The sequence below is a fragment of the Monodon monoceros genome, unplaced genomic scaffold (genome assembly GCF_005190385.1).
Source record: "Monodon monoceros isolate NGI ecotype Baffin Bay Population unplaced genomic scaffold, NGI_Narwhal_1 Super_Scaffold_9, whole genome shotgun sequence".
In the NCBI taxonomy this organism is placed as follows: domain Eukaryota; kingdom Metazoa; phylum Chordata; class Mammalia; order Artiodactyla; family Monodontidae; genus Monodon; species Monodon monoceros.
Window position 1 is genome coordinate 47,280,569 of NW_021703786.1, and position 15,657 is coordinate 47,296,225.

Sequence of the window (15,657 nt, forward strand, 5' to 3'; positions counted from 1 at the left end):
TATTTGGGAGGGGTGTCATAGTTTGAGGCAGCAGATGACTGGCCTGTTCCTAGGATGTAGGGGTCTGTGTTTACCAGACTCGTGTAGTTCAAGGGAGGGAGTGACGGGATAAGGGATGCAGGGGGGCGCGTGATCTCTGCCCGGTGAGAAAGCGAAGCCAACTTTCAATTTCTCAAGTCCAGATCAATGCTTGGGGAGCGACAGCAGCGCGCAGAGCGGCCGATCCCAGGGCGGAAGTGCATCCCTGGAGCCTTTCTAGGAAACTCGGAGGACCTAGCTCGTCAGTGATCCTGGGGCTGAAGTGGGGCATCGCCAGGCGCACAGGGCCACTTCAGAGAGCTGGTGTGGCAGGGCAGCGGCGAGATGGGGCTCGGGTGAGCGCGAGAACCGGCGCAAAGCAAGCCTGAAAAGGGTGAGGAGACCCCGCACCTGTTCCTCCTGGGAGTGCGGCGCGCGTTGATTGGCTGGAGTGCCGCCGGGGTACCGGAAGTGGCTGATGCCCATAGCCAGTGAAACCCAGACAACAGCTGCGGGTTCTGAGGCAGCGGGCGGAGCAGCGCGGGGAGCCCGCGGGGAGCGTGTGTGGGGCGGTAGCTGCCTGAGGTGAGAACTCATTCTGTCCCGGCCGGGGGTGGAGGGTGCTGCGCTCCCGAACCCCTGGCCCACGAGCCCCGCGAAAACCCGACGTTTAGGCCCGTGCCTGACCCGGGTTCGCTCTGTGACCTTGGGCTTTATGGTCTCCCCACCCCGCACCGGGTCCCCACCGGCACATACCCTGGACGCGGCCAGGGCCCGTCTCCGTCCTGGTTCCCTGCCTGTCAGCCGCTGGCACAGGAGCAGCAGGGACACCCCCTTCCGCGGGGGTGTCCTTACGTGGGGGATGATGGGAGCTGTGGTTTCCTCTGACATTCCATCCCCAAGTAAGCTGCGGGGACGAAATGGCGGGCAGTGTCATAAACTTCAGGCCTCCTGGCAGACTGTGCCCAGGGCCGGATATTGGTTTAAGAGGGTTAGTTACGGAAAGGAGACAGATTTCAGTGCAGAGTTAATAGAGCCTTTTGATTGTGGGAACCAGGAGGACAGAGGAAAAGACGATAACAGTGCTTTAAATTAAGTGTCATCCAGATTGGCAGAAGGAACTTGTTTTTACAAATAGTTATTGACGTCAGCTATGTGTCAGACACCGATCTAGGCTCTTTAGATACAAAATGAATGAACTATCCAGTTAGCCCTCAAGGGTGTCACAGATTAGTTATGTAAATAAGATATTTACACAAATTCATTTAGCAGGTACCCGAAATGTGCTTGGCGCTGGGAATATCAAGATGAATAGAACATCATCCTTGTTCATGGTCTGAAGAAGGAAGCAGAGATGAAAATAGAGTAACAGTACAATGAGGTAGCTGCAACAAGGTGAAGGAGCCTTAGGGACAGAGAAGAAGACAGAGGGGACTCTCTGTGTCTGAGCTGAGTCTTGTAGATGTTTGTTAAGTGTAAAAGTGGGCAGTAGCATTCCAGGAAGTGGGAATAGCCTGTTCTCAAAGGCAGAGAAGCTTTAAAGAATAAGAAGTGTTTGAACTGCAGCACCCTGAGCATGACTGCAGCTCCCACCTGTCATTGGAGAGCATGGGACAGGAGATGGGAAGGGGCCTGACCAGGAAGGCATGATGAGCCATGTTAAGAAGTTTTTATTCTGTAGCCATTGGAGAGCAGTGAACAGGAAGCGACACGATAACTGTAGTACAAAGAAAGAGGTGAGTGAAATGATGATTCAGAGGACCAAGAGATAACCTCCTTCCTGCAGGTGTAAGTGAAGACTTTGGGGAGGAGGTGATCCTTGTACTGGATACTGAGTATTTAGTAGGATCTGACCTTTCAGAAGTTAAGGGAAAGTATTTTTATGAATTAAGATGCTTTTGTCTATAAGTCACAGGATACAATTCAAGCTGGCCTAAAAAATACAAGTGTATAAGCTCTCATAATTGGAAGTCAAGAGGTGAAGTGGTTTCAGGAATGACTGAATCTAGTGGCCCTGCTGGCTCCATTTCCCCTCAGTTTTCTCAGCTCGTCCTGCCTTCATCCACAGCTGGTAGTGAAATGGCAGCAGCGGTTCCAGGCAACAATATGTAGAAGTCTCTTCTGTGGTTCTCTCAGGACGGCAGGAAACTATTCCCAGAAGTTCCCAGCAAACTTCCTCAGAGTATCATTGACCCAGATGAAGGCATTTGTCCATTCCTGAAACAATCCCTACTGTTCTGAACAGTTACTGGCAAGGGGAATGGTATTAACTTAACTGGGTTAACTCATTTGGAGCTCACTCCTGGAGCTCTTGGGTGAGGTCAGATCTCCTGCAAAGAGTGCGAGGCCACTGCAAACTTTTTTGCTCAAATATCCCATAAAATAATTTGAAAAGCTTTGTGTATCCCCTTACATGTTTGTAAGTTGACATCCAAAATATTTCATCATTTTTTCATCATGAATTTGAATAGTTGCAAAGGATGTTACTTTTGGTATGTTATAAATTTTGACATTTCAAAATTAAACGTCATGCCAATTGGCAGGATTCCTGCCCTTGGATCTGTGTGCTCACCACATCCTTCACCCTGTCTGTAACCTCCACTCTTCTCTCCTTCCCCCACTTCATTTGTCTCCCTGTCTCACTTGGTCATCTCAACTGTGTCCTGGCTAACATCCTCAAGTCCCTCACTTTCTCATTCTTCCACCACACGTGTCCCCAGATTCCCAGCCTGCTCTGGGGCTGTCAAAAGTGTTGCTGGAGAAAGTCAGGAAAGCACTCCGATGGGCTGATTTCGCTCCTCTCTACACTGATGTCTCCAGCATACTTGTCTCAGCAAGAGGTTGTAAGGGTGTAACAAGAGAATGTGTGTAAGTTGCTTGGCACATAGTAAGAGCTTTCATTACTCCCCAGAAGGTTAGTGCTCCCCAGAAGGTTAGTGCATCCTCACTTATCTTCTCTCCTTTACCCCAACTCTGCACATGCTACATTGAGGTCAGAATGTTCTTTCTGTTCTTTTTCTTATTCCTCCTATACTTCCTAGTCTCTGAGGCTTTGCTCACCCCATGCTCTGCCCAGAATGCTGTTAAGTGCAGTAGTCTTCAAATGACATATATTGAGGGAGTCCACAAACATTTTCTATAACATCTGTAAGTGCATGGATTGTTGAATGGACATCAGTCTCTAGATCCTTGACTTCAGTTTGTACCCTTGCCTACCACCAGTGTGCTTGAGAGTGGATCTGTGGCCTATAGATTTCTCTTTTCCACCTCCTTTTTCACAATTGCTCTTTTCCTCCTTTACAGAAGAAAGACATACCTCTCACCCATGCCCTCCTTAATTTTACTATGGCATATCACTCTGGGGTGGAAAAACCTCTGGAGTGCCACACAGGGGGACAATTTACTGAGGGAGTAAATGATTCTTGGACCTTTTATAACTCAAGTCCCAATCTTTGCTTTTTTTAAAATTTTTTATTTTTTCCAATCTTTGCTTTTAACAACATTTTAAAAAGACCTAATCAGGCTGTCAGCTGATAGATTATTCAATGATTTTTTACTAAAAATCACAATATGTTTCTGGCAGATGAGTTTAGAGGATTAAGTGATATTGCTATCCCAAGAGATTGCTGTAAACTCTGATTTAGGCAGTTTGGGCAAACTCAGGTCCAGTCACGGTAACTAGGGTCAGTCTGATAAGCGTAATGGAAATGTGACCTAGTCAGTTGTATTATATTCCCTGTCTGCTCCCAGAAGTTTAGGGTAGGGTTGGGGGAGGGGTCAAGTTGGAGGGCAGGAAAAAAGAATGCAGAGCAAGAACTGGCAGTGTTATCTGTAATCCTGCTGCTTTGCACATGTGTTGATCTGCTTGGTGGACCAGACCTTGGTAGAGATGGATGCACCAGACTGAGAGTTAGATAACTCCAGTCACTCAGACTGTCTAACACAGTGGTTCCCAAACCTGATAGGGCATCAGAATCACCTGGGCACTTGTTAAAAATACACATTCCTTTGCCTACTCCTGGAGATTCTGACTCTGAGAGGTCTGATGTGGGACCTGGAAGTTAGTATTTTTAGAGATTTTCCAGTTGACTTTTCTTCATCTAACCTAATTCCAGGCCAAGAATCATTATTTAAGCATCGTTCATTAAAAAAAAAAAAAAAATCTTCCTGCTATGATTGTAAGCCAACTAAACAATTTTTAGGGTTTTATGTGGTGGCTTCTCATGTAGACAGTATGGTCCTTTTGAAGTTTTATTTCTCATGGTTAATTAATACGTGGATATTTGGTTTATGCATCAGTATTTTGTGAATGAGGATTTCTGAGTGCATTGAAAAAAAGAAATTCCAGATCTGCAGAGTTGAAGACCCTATTCTGAACTATGGAGACCCAGTAGATGCTTGTCATCCCCCAGACTGAGGACCAAGAGTGGTCCTCCTACTCCTAAGATGGCACATCCATCTTATCTCTCTCCAGAAACAACTAATTTCAAATTTAGAAAAGTGGAGAAGTGACAAACATAAGAAATTATGTTTGGAAATTTAAATTTATGCTATGAGTAATAGAGTGTTTCTATATGAGGACGAGGTCTAATGTGTATCTGTGCCTCTGGAAAATCAACCAAAAGGAGAATGGCTTTGGGACTTCCCTGGTGGTCCAGTGGTTAGAACTCTGCGCTTCCACTGTAGGGGGCATGGGTTTGATCTCTGGTCAGGGAACTAAGATCCTGCATGCCGCACAGTGCATCCAAAGAAAATAAAAAGGAGGATGGCATTGATTTGTATATGAGAAGGTGTCTATTACACAAAACAATATTTAACAAATGGCATTAATATCGTGTCACTGGTGGGATGCAAAGTAAAAGAATAGTCAGAGGGGGAAAATTTTAGTTGGGGAAGACTTTCTGGACTAGAATTTTGAACCAGGTGTTGAAGTTGGGGATAGATATACATACCTAACTTCTATGTCTTGCATCTTGTTTTACTGTGGACACGTGATTTTCCATATGGTGTGGGGCAGATGTGGGTTTTATGAATGCTGACTTTGTGTGGAGCTTGATGTTGGAAAAGAAGTAACTATAGGAGAGATGCTGGTGAAAAGGAAAGGCCAGCGAGGGGGTCAGAAGTAGATAGGGACTGAAATACCAGCTTGTAGAACTTGTTCTTGGCTGAGCATTAGAGAGAAATTTATTTAAGACAGTGCGTTCTAACTCAAATAGTACGATGGATGAAAATAGCTAAATTCTCTACAATGGATTCTTACAGTTACATAGGTACACATTATCTATAATTTTCAAAAATTTCAGTGAAAAGGAGAAATCCAGTTTTTGTGTGCCTGCCCTTATTCCAGGGGAAAATTAGAGAAGGCGCTGAGTGGGGGAAAGTTGAAGAAGATTCCAGGTCATTTTTAGGGGTAGCACAAAGAGCTTCCAACACTTCAGGATTTCAGTAGGAGATCAGGTTCCTTCCAGGTGTCAGGAAAGAGGGCTTACCAGAGCTGCACCCCTGAGTGATTAGGGAGGCCAGAGGGTATGATCCTGTGGATGACTGGAGGCTGGGCAGAGAAAAGGGGCAGTACAAAGGGCACCCCAAAATCACCCCTTTGCCCTTCCCTCACCACTTGACCCCAGTCTCTCCTGCCTCTCAGGATCTTCATTTCTTCAGTAATCTCATCTTTTCTTCCCTCTTAACCTTTCTCTCTACTGGCACCATCCTTTCTGATATAAACATGTTCAAATCTCTACCATCAGAGAAAATTCTTCTTTGACTTTCTTTGACCTTTTACACTACTGCCCATCTTGGTCCTCTCCTTTCACCCAGATTTTTTGAAAGAAGCAGCAAATTAATTAATCAGTCCACTGCCACCTGGCTTCTGCTTCTGTCATTCCATTGACTCTGTTTTTACATGTCATCTGTGACCACCTAATTGTCCCAGCAGACGTTTTCCAGTTCTTATCCTACTGGATCTATCAACTGTGTGTGATGCTTTGTAATTCCCTCTGCCATTGCCTTGGTGACTTATATGACACTTTTTCTGGTTCTTCTCCTACTTCACTAACCATTCTTTCTCTTCTTGGCAGGCTTCTCTTCCTCTGCCTACCCCTTTATCATTAGGGTCCTAACAGGAAACAGGTACTTCGCTCAAATTAGGATAATTTGAGAAGGGTTTATTTGCAAAGAAGTTAATATAAAAGATGTAGGTGTAGGCAGGGTACTGAGGAAAGCTGGGATTGGCAATAGCAGAGTAGTCACCAGCCCTAGGCCAAAAGAGGCAAGAGGTAGGGGAGGGCCTGGAGCCCACAGAGACAACTGGGTAGGATGATTCCTTGAGAGGAGTAATGAACTTCAATTGAGGGACACCATGAACCCAAGGTGATCTCATAGGAAGGAACCAGGAGGATAAATACTCTGACCTCACTGTCCTCCCTCCTTCCAGCCTCCTGCTAGGGCTCCCCATTGGTGGAACACAACTGGAAGCCAGAGGGCCCCTTGATGAGTGCTATATAGGTTACCTTCTGGGGCAGAGAGCAGGGTGAAGAAAAGTTGAAAGATCTGGAGGGGAACATGGAAGTTAACTGGAGTACTCTTCAATGTTGGCCTTGGCTTTCTAGGTTTCTGTCTTCAGTATCTGACAGTTGTCACAACTATACTCATTATTGTCTATGCTGAGTACTCTCAAGTCTGTATCTTTAGTCCTGACTGCTCTAAGCTTTAGACCAATATATTTTGACTGATTCCTTGGTACTTCTGTATGGATGTGTTGAAACTCATCTTGTCCAAAACACAGCTCATTTATCATCTTCCCCCCTAACCTAGCTGCTCCTCAATATTCCCAACCTTGGTGGTATCACTATCCATCTAATTACACCTTCCTTACACCTATATCCAATCATACCCCAAGTCTTAGAGAATTTGTCCTCTCAAGCACTTCTCTAGTCTGTTTCCTCTTCATTCACACTACCACTATTACCCTAGTTAGATCTCATCACCCTTTGCCTTGATGACTGCATCAGACTTCTAACTGATCTCCTTTATGTCCTTGTCTGCTGCTTTCTGGTTCAGCCACTAAATGGCCACTTGTGTATATCTACCTGAAATGCTAATCTGACCATGAACTGTGTCATTCCTTGGCTTAAAAACCATTCCATGACTCTGCAATATAAGGATGAAGTCCCATAGCTGCCCCATTCCCCCTTGAGAATCACCTTCTGCAATTAACACTTTTATTGATGGGAGGATTGTGTTGCTCAGATTTGCTGTGGTGCACAGATGCACTGCTCTAGGCAAAGGGCCTCTCCTCTTCAATATTAGCTCCCGGTTGCTTAATACCTGAACAGAAGCTGGGCTCATTTCCCCAGCATTTGGATCTTCTGTGAGGGGACAGCTAAATCCCTGGGGCCATTGTACCAATTAGGAGCAAGTTTCGCTTCATAAATTAAAAAACCATAATAGCTTAAGCAAGGGAAAAGCTTGTTTCTCTGTTAGATAAAAGAAGTCCAGAGGCAGGCGTTCCAGGGCAAGTATGGCAGCTCCACAGAGTCATCAGGGACCCAGGTGCCTTCCTGTTCTTGTCCCACTGTAAGGTATGCTGGTGAACTCATGGTCCAGGATGGCACTTCAGCTATCACTTCATGCCCCAGGCACAGCACAGAAGAGGGTGAAGAAATGTATCCCCTTACTTTTAAGGAGATATCCCAGAAGTCCCTTGTGCTGTCATTTGCATTTTACTGTCTCATTGGCCAGAAGCTAGTTACATGGCCAAACCTAGCTGTAAAGAAGGCTGAGAATATATTTCTTTAGGCAGCCTCATTGCTACAAAAATAAATTCATTATTCTGTTGCTGCTGAGGTGGGGAAGAGTGGAGATTGGGATAGACAACTAAAAATCCTTGCCACAGCCTTTTAGAAGTTTTAAAAAAGTATAGGCTTTAAGATTTATAAAAGTGCTAAGAGGGGCTTCCTTGGTGGCGCAGTGGTTAAGAATCCGCCTGCCAATGCAGGGGACACGGGTTCGAGCCCTGGTCCAGGAAGATCCCACATGTCGCGGAGCAACCAAGCCGTGCGCCACAACTACTGAGCCTGTGCTCTAGAGCCTGCGAGCCACAACTACTGAGCCCACGTGCCACAACTACTGAAGCCCGCACACCTAGAGCCTGTGCTCTGCAACGAGAGAAGCCACTGCATTGAGAAGCCTGCGCACCGCAGCGAAGAGTAGCCCCCGCTCGCCGCAACTAGAGAAAGCCCACGCACAGCAACGAAGTCCCAGTGCAGCCAAAAATAAATAAAATAAATTTTTAAAAAACTAAAAAAAAAAGTGCTAAGAAAATTGTATAAAGGGACCAATTAGAATATTAGTAAGTAAAAATCAACAACATTGCTATATGTATGTATATATATATGTGTATACACACACACACACACACACACACACACACACACACACATATAATAACAACCAGTCAGAAAATATAAGAAAAACTCACTAAAAGAGAAGACATACAGAAACGTGATGGATATAAAAACATCAGGGTAAGTTTGGAAATTTTACAAAATTATACTAAAATTTATTTGGAAAAATAGAATAGACAGGAATATTTGAAAAAGAAGACTAACAAGTGAGCACTTTCTCTAACATATTAAAAAATTTAAAGCTACAGTAGGTTGAACAGTTTGGTGTTAGAGAGGGAATAGATCAATAGAACTGAATGGAGCCTGGAAATTGACCCAGATATATATGGAACTTTAGACTATGGTATAGGAGGCATTTCAAATTAGTAGGGAAAATTAGGTATTGATACAATTTAGTAACCATCTAGAGAAAAGCTAGAACCATACTTTATCCAAATATACGGGAGCCAAGGGTGGTTCCTTCTGTCCCTGTTATAGCTAAGTCACATTAACCTTTTGAATAGGTAATGCCTACAACATATACAATCCCCTATTCTCTAGAGCTGGTGAGCGCCACAGAACTGGGCTAAAGATATTTCTTCTTGCTACTCATTTCTGGTTTCTTCCTCTATAAACCCAAAGGTTATATTAGTCATTTTTGTCCCTTTCCCAACCTTTTCCATATACCATCTATTAATATGGCCACAATTTTCCTTAAATGTTTTTATTACCAACCTCAGGTTCTGCCTCAATTCACTGTTAATATTATGGAACTTTTATCAGCATCTTCTTACCATCCATTTCCTATTCTCTCTTTAAATCTTTTCCTCTGATAATTTCCCTCACTCTTCTCAGTCAGCGTCTGCTCTTTGTGTAGCATGTCCACCATAATCCTAAATCTTTCTCTTCTCTTCAACAGCGTCCTGTAATCTCACCAGATACAGAGAGTGCTTTTGGGTGCTGTCAGAACCATGTCAAGCTCCATACTCCCTAGTATTGGCTTCATTTAGCTGTGATACAGCCACTTCACAGACTTACCCTCTCTCATTTCAGATTGTGAGATGGGGACTGAGAACAAGGAGGTAATTCCCAAGGAAGAAATTTCTGAAGAATCTGAACCACATGGGGCAATATTAGAAAAACTTCCAAAGGTGGTTTATCAGGGTCACAAGTTTGGAGCAGCATGTGAAGAAGACATATTTGAGGAGCATTCCAGAGAGTCCACAGAAGAGGTTCTGGAGCAGGTGTCCCCTGAGGAGAGAGACTTTGCATCAGGGTTGATTATCTTTAAGAAATCACCCTCAAGTGAGAAAGACCATGAGAATAATGAAAGTGAGCGAGCCTACAATCCTAGCTCAAACCTGACCACGTACCAGGGAGATACTACGGCAGAGGCAGTTAGCACATTTGCTGCTTCTGGCCAAAACTTCATAGAGAATTTAGGACCTAATAAAACACATAGAAATTCTCTGGGAGAAAAGCCTCATACATGTAAAGAATGTGGGAAAGCCTTTAATCAAAACTCACATCTTATTCAGCATATGAGAGTTCATAGTGGAGAGAAACCCTTTGAATGCAAAGAATGTGGAAAAACATTTGGAACTAACTCAAGCCTTCGAAGGCACCTGAGAATTCATGCTGGAGAGAAGCCCTTTGCTTGTAATGAATGTGGAAAGGCCTTCATTCAGAGTTCACATCTCATCCACCATCACAGAATTCACACTGGAGAGAGACCTTATAAATGTGAAGAATGTGGTAAAGCCTTCAGTCAGAATTCAGCCCTTATTCTACATCAGAGAATCCACACTGGGGAGAAACCATATGAATGTAATGAATGTGGGAAGACCTTTAGGGTTAGCTCACAGCTTATTCAGCATCAGAGAATTCATACTGAAGAAAGATATCATGAATGCAATGAGTGTGGCAAAGCCTTCAAGCATAGCTCAGGCCTCATTAGACACCAGAAAATTCATACTGGAGAAAAACCCTATCTGTGTAATGAATGTGGGAAAGGCTTCGGTCAGAGTTCTGAGCTCATCCGGCATCAGAGAATTCATACAGGAGACAAACCGTATGAATGTAATGAATGTGGGAAAACTTTTGGCCAGAACTCAGAGATTATTAGACATATTAGAATTCATACTGGTGAGAAGCCCTACATATGTAAGGAATGCGGGAAGGCCTTTAGGGGAAACTCAGAACTTCTTAGACATGAGAGAATTCACACTGGAGAGAAACCCTATGAATGCTTTGAGTGTGGAAAGGCTTTTAGGCGGACCTCTCACCTTATTGTCCACCAGAGAATTCATACTGGAGAGAAACCTCATCAGTGTAATGAATGTGCCAGAACCTTTTGGGATAACTCTGAGCTGCTTCTCCACCAGAAAATTCACATTGGAGAGAAACCTTATGAATGTAATGAGTGTGAGAAAACATTCAGCCAGCATTCCCAACTTATCATACATCAGAGAATTCACACTGGAGAGAAGCCTTATGAGTGCCAAGAATGTCAGAAGACCTTTAGTCGGAGTTCTCACCTCCTCCGACATCAAAGTGTTCACTGTATGGAATGATCTGCAAAGCATGAAAGCCTTCTGTGGAAAAGCTGAAGTCAGACTTATTGTTCTCAGTCTGTACCCCAAGTTCTCAGATCAAATGAATAGACAGAACCTCCTCTGTCCTTTCACTGATTTTTATTTAAACAGTTGGTCAAAAAGGATGAGGCACTTTTATGAACTATTCATTGAGAAGTTTCAGTGTACTGAGTTAAATCATAAAAGCTGTTTCAGGCCTTACTTCTCCACTATCCCTTTTTCCTTTCCTTCCTCCCTCCCCACTAGTGGATCACATAACATTAGGGGTCTTTACTGGCCATCTAGCCCAAATTGTTACTGTTCAGGAAAAATGGAGGAACATGATTCCACCACTTCCTAGGAATGACAGAGTTGACCCCTCGAATATTACCCCTGAAATGTTAAAGTCATGGCCTAGAAGACACACCTCTCTCTTTCCCACTGTTTAGCATTGGAATTTAGTAAGCTTTTATTAGCTTCGAAATCTTCCAAACTTGCTATCAAGTTCCCTTGGAAGATGGCAGCATTAATGAAGAAGCGGGAAGCTTGAGTCATTTCCCATCTCCTGCTAGGCTTCCTTAGTCATCTGAGAGGGTGCCATGATAGAGGAAACTGACAAGCAATTTATAGGATTGTAAGTGAAGGCCCTCAGAATCCAGAGGGGCTGATTAGCAAGGCCAGGGGATAAACAAGCTTCTGCACGGGCAGAAGCAGCTCTTTTGCAGCTCTTTCTCATTTCAGAGCCGTTCAGACTGAGTGCTCCCAAGAACTCTGCTGCATTCACTTTGGGCCCCAGCTTGTGTCGCTGCTGACAGATCCTGTGTCAGGAAATAACAAAGAGGACTGCAGCTTCATTGTCACTAGGCACCTGGCCACAGTGATGAGCTGGTTCACCTGACTGACCAGGACCCTGCCTTGCCAAAGCACTTAAGCTCCCATGACCTGGGCCCCACTGCTGGGGTCCCTGGCTAATAGGCCAGGATGTGACAGCCTCTTCTCAGTTTGCCCTTGGCTTTGGAATTCTCTTTCTTCAGCATTTCTACAAGTGTTTTCTGTGTTCTCTTACGTGTTTTTTTTTTTTTCTTCAAGGAAACACATCCTCAATTTTTCATGTGTCAGTGTTTCTGAGGCAGTGAATGGTAGTGGGAATTGCACTAACAGGGATCCAGCTTGCTTGGGGTCTGGTCTTAGAACTAGACCTTGAATAAGGCACTTCACCTGCTGATCCCTAATTTCCTCATCTGTAAAATGAGGGGAGTTGAACTAAGTGATCTCAAGTTTCAGCTGGCCCAGTAATTCCTTTTTTCTTTTTAAAAAATTTAACTTTATATATCTTCAGTGTTTTATTCTTTAATCTCTTTATTACACTAATACTAATGACTAGTATTTATTGAATTTTTACTATGTGCCAGGCACAGTGCCAGACAGTTTACATTTTTGTTTTCACAGCCTCCCTATGGTGTGGGTACTCTTTTTTTAAAAACAAACAAAACGGCTTTATTGAGGTATAATTTACATACCATAAAATTCACCTGTTTAAGTGTTCAGTTGAATGTTTTTTAGTTAATTTACAGAGTTGCACAACCATCAGTGATGTGGGTTCTCTTACACCAATTTGAAAGGTGAGGGGCAGGGGAGAAGTCAAGTAACTTGCCCATGATCACACAGCTGGTAAGTGCTAGAGCCAAGACTCCAGCCCTGAGCGGTGCTCCTAAGCACTGTGTGGTACTGTGAATAGGTGCGTGCATTACTGCCTTATTCGAAATCCTTTGTACATTTTCTATTCATTATTAATTACTACATGAATTTGAATATAATGGATTTAAATCATGTCCTTGGAAACATAACTGGTCATAGCCAAAACCCATCAAGTGGGTTTATTCTGTACCCCAATATGTGCCCCCACCCCCGGGCTCATGCTCTTGGCTTGAGAAAAGGGCTGTACAAGTAAAACAGTTGATGGGGACTTCCTTGGCAGTTCAGTGGTTAAGACTTTGCCTTCCAATGCAGGGGTGTGGGTTCGATCCCTGGTCGGGGAGCTAAGATCCCACATGTATCAAGGCCAAAAAACCAAAACATAAAGCAGAAGCAATATTGTAACAAATACAGTAAAGACAAAAAAAAGTCCATATCAAAACAAACAGAAAAAAGCTGATTACACAGTTTCCACATCCTTCCAGGTACCTCTGTCTCTAGTAGTTAGACGTTAGTAGAAGTTCTTTAACTCATCTCTTTCCATAGGGTGTTTACAAGTGCAGTGTGCTCTCATTCCTTTTTTCATCACTCAAGCTCAAATTGAATTATACCCAAACATATCTTTCTCATGTGAAACCTGGATGTTACTTATTCCCTTACCTTCTTATTCCTGTGTTTGAATATTTTATTTGCACATTCACCCCTTGCCAGCCCTTAATATAGAACTCAGCACCTCTTCAAGCTCCCCAGAAAGGATCCCCTCACAGAAACATATCCATGAGTAATACGGACTCTACTCAAGATTCTGGTGTGTAAGAGGTGGAGAAGGGGGTTTGCATCCTACTAGACATCTCGTTCTCAGCAGTCCCTTCTTTGCCAAACTGCCACTGAAGATTTTTCTCTTTGTCCTCCCCTCTCAGGGCTGTCACCTCAGCTCCTTTTTAGGCCCTTCAATAACAGACCGCTCATTGGAACACTAGAAGGCAATTTAGTGACCAATTTTTGTTGTGCCTGATCATATTAAGGGAAGAAGTTCTCACCTCTCATTCTAAAAAGAATTTTCCAACATATATTAATTCTTTCCCAAGAGAAATTCTGGTGAATGAAATTATTTCCACCTTGTTATATACACTACACACACATCCTGTAACCTCACTACCTGCCCTTATCCACCTTACACCCAGCTAGCTCAGAAATATTTCTCTCTTTTCCTTGTTTGCCCCCTCCCCCTCAATTTTCTTAGGAGCCAAAATCTGACCATAATATAATTGACTGGTAGTCATAATCTAGTGCAAGTATAATTCTATCAAGGAAAGTAAAGATGTGAATTTTCTTAATTTTAGACCCATTAAAAATACCAGGCCTCACAATCTCAAAAACCTACCAAAATACCCAGAAATACCCTTCAGAATTTTTGCAGACCTAACCATGTACATTTTCATCCTTCCCTAATTAAACAGTTTTACTGGTATATTAACACTTTATGTAAATAAAGTATTTCTTTACAATTTTACTGATTTGATGCCTTTCTAAGTATATTCCAAAGTACATTGTTTCATTATGGTCTTAATATGACTTTGTATGCCATTTTCCTGCCATCCTATACCTTTCACCTTAGTACCCCAACATGTGCTCTGGTAGCTTCTGGTTTTACGTAAGCTGTTCACTCTGTCCTTTTATTTATTTTTTTAAAAAAATTAATTATTTTTGGCTGTGTTGGGTTCTCATTGCTGCGTGAGGGCTTTCTCTAGTTGCGGTGAGCAGGGGCTACTCTTCGTTGCGATGCGTAGGCTTCATTGCATGGCTTCTCGTTGCGGAGCATGGGCTCTAGGTTCGTGGGCTTCAGTAGTTGTGGCATGCAGGCTCAGTAGTTGTGGCACACAGGCTTACTTGCTCCACGGCATGTGGGATCTTCCAGAACCAAGGCTCGAACCCGTGTCCCCTGCATTGGCAGGCGGATCCTTAACCACTGCGCTACCAGGGAAGTCCTGTTTACTCGGTCCTTGATCTTCTGCTTTGCTTGGTGAGGTCTTTTATCTTTCATGACAGGGCAAATGTTACCTACTTTGTTCATCTAGATAGATACAGTTAGTTTTTCAGGATTATCAACTTAATGTAAGGTATTCTGGATCTGGAATTTCTTGGTATCCAGTGGTTAGGACACCGTGCTTTCACTGCTGAGGGCCCGATCCCTGGTCAGGGAACTAAGTTCGCACAAGCCTTGCAGTGCAGGGGGAAAAAAAAAAAAGATATTCTGGATTTAAAAAAAATGTTACTGAGATTTCTGTGCCGGTGTTTATTATTGTTTTGTTTTGACATGTTCTCCTGAGTGACTCCTGGTCTGAGGCAGTTTCCTTAGGTTGTTAGGTACGGGGTCTTTGAGACTCAGGAAAGCTCTATCTAGAAAAATGTGCATGCAAATTCAGGGAACTCATGGACCATCTGAAACTCATCTTTGGACCTCTGTAGTCCTTTACACGGTCCTGAAATCAAAGTTTTACCTATAAAACAAATTACCAAGTAACCCGCAATAACCTCTACCTCATCACATCCCTCAGCTTTGGGGATGAAGCTATGCCAAGACTATCCGCCTGGGTGAACCCCTGAAAGTTCGGGAGTTGGAACCTCAGTAAATTCCAGTGGGAAGCGGGACATGGTGATTCTGGTGATAACCTGAGGCGAGGAGCCTCAATAACCACCTGCTGAGCCCCTACGACGCGTTGGGACCTGTGCAACGCGCGGGGGGGGGCTAAGCGCTAAGAGGCTGGTGGGGACTTGAGCTATGCAGTAGAGGTCAGCCCTGCGGAGTGGGGAGTAGGCGAGAAGGCTTCGATTCTCCCACGGAGCAGGAAACCCGCTCCTCCCTGAGAGCTGGGGAGCGGCGGCCGACGAGCCAGGCGTGGCCCCCTCCTCGAGCCCCAGGACGCGAGCTCACCCCTCTGCACCCGCTGGCCGTCCCTGACACGTCCTTGTCTCCAGCCCGGGCC

The 15,657-nt window shown here is 44.0% G+C and overlaps 1 protein-coding gene across 2 annotated transcripts; it reads left to right on the top strand.

The window, feature by feature from the left end:
- The first annotated feature begins 296 nt into the window (after positions 1–296).
- Positions 297–14,135, top strand: ZFP3 (ZFP3 zinc finger protein). Of its 2 annotated transcripts, none has more exons than XM_029211170.1 (2): positions 297–412; positions 9,456–14,135. In XM_029211170.1, exon 2 carries the CDS (start codon positions 9,464–9,466, stop codon positions 10,973–10,975), a length of 1,512 nt encoding a protein of 503 aa, XP_029067003.1. In that variant the 5' UTR covers positions 297–412; positions 9,456–9,463; the 3' UTR covers positions 10,976–14,135. The 2 variants fall into 2 exon arrangements, with proteins under 2 accessions (XP_029067003.1, XP_029067002.1); XM_029211169.1 differs by lacking the exon at positions 297–412 and adding an exon at positions 421–603 and having other exon boundaries at positions 9,456–11,197.
- The last annotated feature ends 1,522 nt before the right edge of the window (positions 14,136–15,657 follow it).

What these genes read in the sequence shown, in the direction of transcription:
- ZFP3 (XM_029211170.1), top strand. Translation starts at nt 9,464, where the DNA reads ATGGGGACTGAGAACAAGGAGGTAATTCCCAAGGAAGAAATTTCTGAA.